The sequence below is a fragment of the Quercus robur genome, chromosome 2, assembly GCF_932294415.1.
Source record: "Quercus robur chromosome 2, dhQueRobu3.1, whole genome shotgun sequence".
Classification (NCBI taxonomy): domain Eukaryota; kingdom Viridiplantae; phylum Streptophyta; class Magnoliopsida; order Fagales; family Fagaceae; genus Quercus; species Quercus robur.
The window spans coordinates 64,258,288-64,261,300 of record NC_065535.1 but is presented as its reverse complement, the minus strand read 5'-3'; the positions used below and the strand labels follow the sequence as shown (position 1 = coordinate 64,261,300).

General features: G+C 32.7%; 1 protein-coding gene across 1 annotated transcript; it reads right to left on the bottom strand.

Annotated features, from left to right (window-relative positions):
• Nucleotides 1-356: 356 nt before the first annotated feature.
• On the bottom strand, nucleotides 357-1,010 carry LOC126701858 (uncharacterized). Its single transcript, XM_050400283.1, has one exon. The coding sequence runs from the start codon at nucleotides 1,008-1,010 to the stop codon at nucleotides 357-359; it is 654 nt and encodes a 217-aa protein (XP_050256240.1).
• Nucleotides 1,011-3,013: the final 2,003 nt, after the last annotated feature.

The following is a 3,013-nucleotide window of genomic DNA, read 5'->3' as shown; positions in this document are numbered from 1 at the left end:
ACATCGGTGGGCCTAAAAGGCAAAAGTACTACCAAAAAAATAATAATAATAATATTTCAAAATGTCCACCGTCATTCATCAAACACATTCCAAATATCTACTGTGATAGCTCACCATTAAAGTAAACCAAAGTGGAGGACATTCCAACGTTACAAATCCATACATTACACTATCATCATGATCCCATATCCATTAAATAAGATCCCCAATAACTAGAAGAAATACTAATATATAGGCAAACAAATGGATGGGAAAGAAAAAAGTTCAAAAAAAATTTACAATATGTATGTGAAATATGGGAATGGTAGATCCAAAATGGATCTATGAGAGTGCATGATGATACATAATAAACTTAATTAGTGAGTTCCTCTAGCAAGCATTTGCTCATATTGCAAATCCTGGTACTGCAGCAATTGCCTATGGCTTTGTACCCTTAGCTGCTCATAGAACCTTCTGATGAATTCCTCAGCTTCATGATCAACTTGTTCATTTTCACCCTCAATCTCATCCTCTGATGAATAATTAGATACCCTTACAGAAAATGGAGACAGTAAAGGGCTATGCTTTTCGCCGGAAGCAAAATCAGACGCATGATCAAACCGGAAGTTGAAAGTGTACTCCGGGGTCTTGGGGACCAAAACAACAGCCTTAGGTTCTTGATGAGGTTGAGGTAGTGGTTCTTCTACTTCTTCAAGAACTGCAGGGGCATTGATGCAAGGGAAGTAATGGTGTTTACGCTTCGGCACGTGGAAAAAAACAGGATTAGGGCTGTTGCTGCAAGAGAATTCGTATTCCTGTATGCCATAGCCAGCACGTGCCATGTTCTTGGAGTGGTGGTGATGAGACATGAGGTTGCTTAATGATTTCCTCAAGAGCTTTCCTCTCTTCATCATCAAGTTCATGTCCATGATCAACTTCCTCTTTGATATCAATCCCTTCCTTATCATGAAGAATGTTACCCTCAACACGTTCCATAGCCTCTTGGCTATCACTGGAGAATGTACTTCCATGATACAACACTTGAAAAACAAACACTACTTGGTTTATATTATATGACTAGGAGCGAGCTTGTTCAATTCGCTCTTTAGAGTAAAGGTAATGATAAAAACAAGAACAACAAAGAAGAATGGAATATAAGAAGGTTTTGATGATGAGAAGGGGATTGGGCGGGTTTTCTTTTCTTGTTCCTGCGAGGTTTGGTAGACCTCGCAGAAGAAAAGAAAACCCTATGATTCATGGAAGGTGAATTTGGTTGGATTTTATAGCTGGGAGATGATAAAGCTCTAATGATTATAATAAAGGATTAATAATTTTTTAAAGAAAAACATTGCTGTTATAATCATATGGACCCAACGAGCGCTCCTCCTAATTTCCCTTTTGATTTATTTGAGAGAAATAAAAGAAGGCATACAAGAAGAAAACATTTGTTATCAAAAAAATTGAAGCAAACATGTGGGTCATAGGTTTTTTTTATTTTTTATTTTATTTAAATAATTATGACAGAAAGTAAAGATTTGAAATTGGAATGTCTTCCTTGGAAATAACAAGAATATACTAACTGATTAAATTATAAAACGCTTTACTATGCAAGTTTTTGTTAATTCAACTAATAAAGTCTATAAAAAAGTAAAAACAGAAAAGGCATACACAACTTATAATATATGCTATAGGCCTATAACCTTAAACATATTAGTTGAGGTGCTGAAGTTCAATACAGCTAACACAGTGTTTGAAAATTCTAAAATAAAGTGGATTAGTGTTGGTCGGAGGGAGAAATATCAAATTAATGTGTTTGCTTTTTCAACGGTTCATATACATTATCTGGCAAAAGCACACAATGGGAGCGTATATGTATCTTTTTAAGTAATGGGAAATTCATTTCAATTTTATATTAAATTAGCAACTAAGCCTGCCTGTATTAATTACATTTTTTGAATAATCAATGTGAATATACAGAGGCATTCTTCACGTACTCATATTGTTACATTACATCTTTCAATTTTCTGCATTGAGGCTCTCCCATTTTTTGAAAAAGTATCAAAGATATAGATGCTCCCAAAAAAAAATTTAAAATTGAAAAAAAATCGAGCCATAATGGCGTTTATAAACCGCGAGCGTAATGCATTGGTCGGCTTTTATAAGTTGAGTAGGGTTTTTCTAAAAAAATTATTTATTAATTTTAAGATAGCTACCTTAAAGAAGAGAAATTTAAACCTTGAAAGTCTAAGATACCAATAGGGAATTTGATAAGTTTAGTAGCTTTAAAGAGGGGAAATGAGAGATTCAAGTCAATTTCAATGTTTAATGTCTTGTCTTAACGTGGTATGATGGAGAAGTTAAACGAGGTTTAGAAGGACAAGAGACAGAACAATGGCTGTCTAGGTCTTTATGGTTCATGGTTGACCTCTTCAACTGAAAGCTGGAACACACAGAAGTTGGTGGTCACCGCGTAGATGAATACTAATTTAAGCTTGATTGTCCAATAATTAAGAGTTAATAAAATAACAATATTTCTCATCTAATAAATAAATGGATTGTGAGAGGAAATTAATAACTCACGTTAGGTGTTTTTTTTTTTGGGTGTAATTCAACAGGACCAGCTTAAAAAATAAAAATCATCATACTATTAGCTGTTGGGCCACAATCTAGTCTTATATGAATTAAGGAAACCATTTAAGAATTTTAATCAATATTTAAAATATATTATCATCGAAATTATCCAATCAAAATATCAATCATACACAACAATACAAATATTTTTATGGAAAAATTTTATCTTTAAATGAAAAATCATGAAACAAACTTCGAATATAAATATAATAATGAATTTCACAAATATAATAATCAATTACAATTTTTTCTCAAGCTTGTAAACTCCATGAATATAATAATGAATTCTCTTTAGGAATTAATATGAACTCACTTGACATCTTCGCTCACTTTAAATACAACACTTATATGTGAAAAAAATTTCAAATTAATGCATCTTTCCATCTAAAAAGAACTCTGTTTT

What these genes read in the sequence shown, in the direction of transcription:
- LOC126701858 (XM_050400283.1), bottom strand. Translation starts at nt 1,010, where the DNA reads ATGGAAGTACATTCTCCAGTGATAGCCAAGAGGCTATGGAACGTGTTG.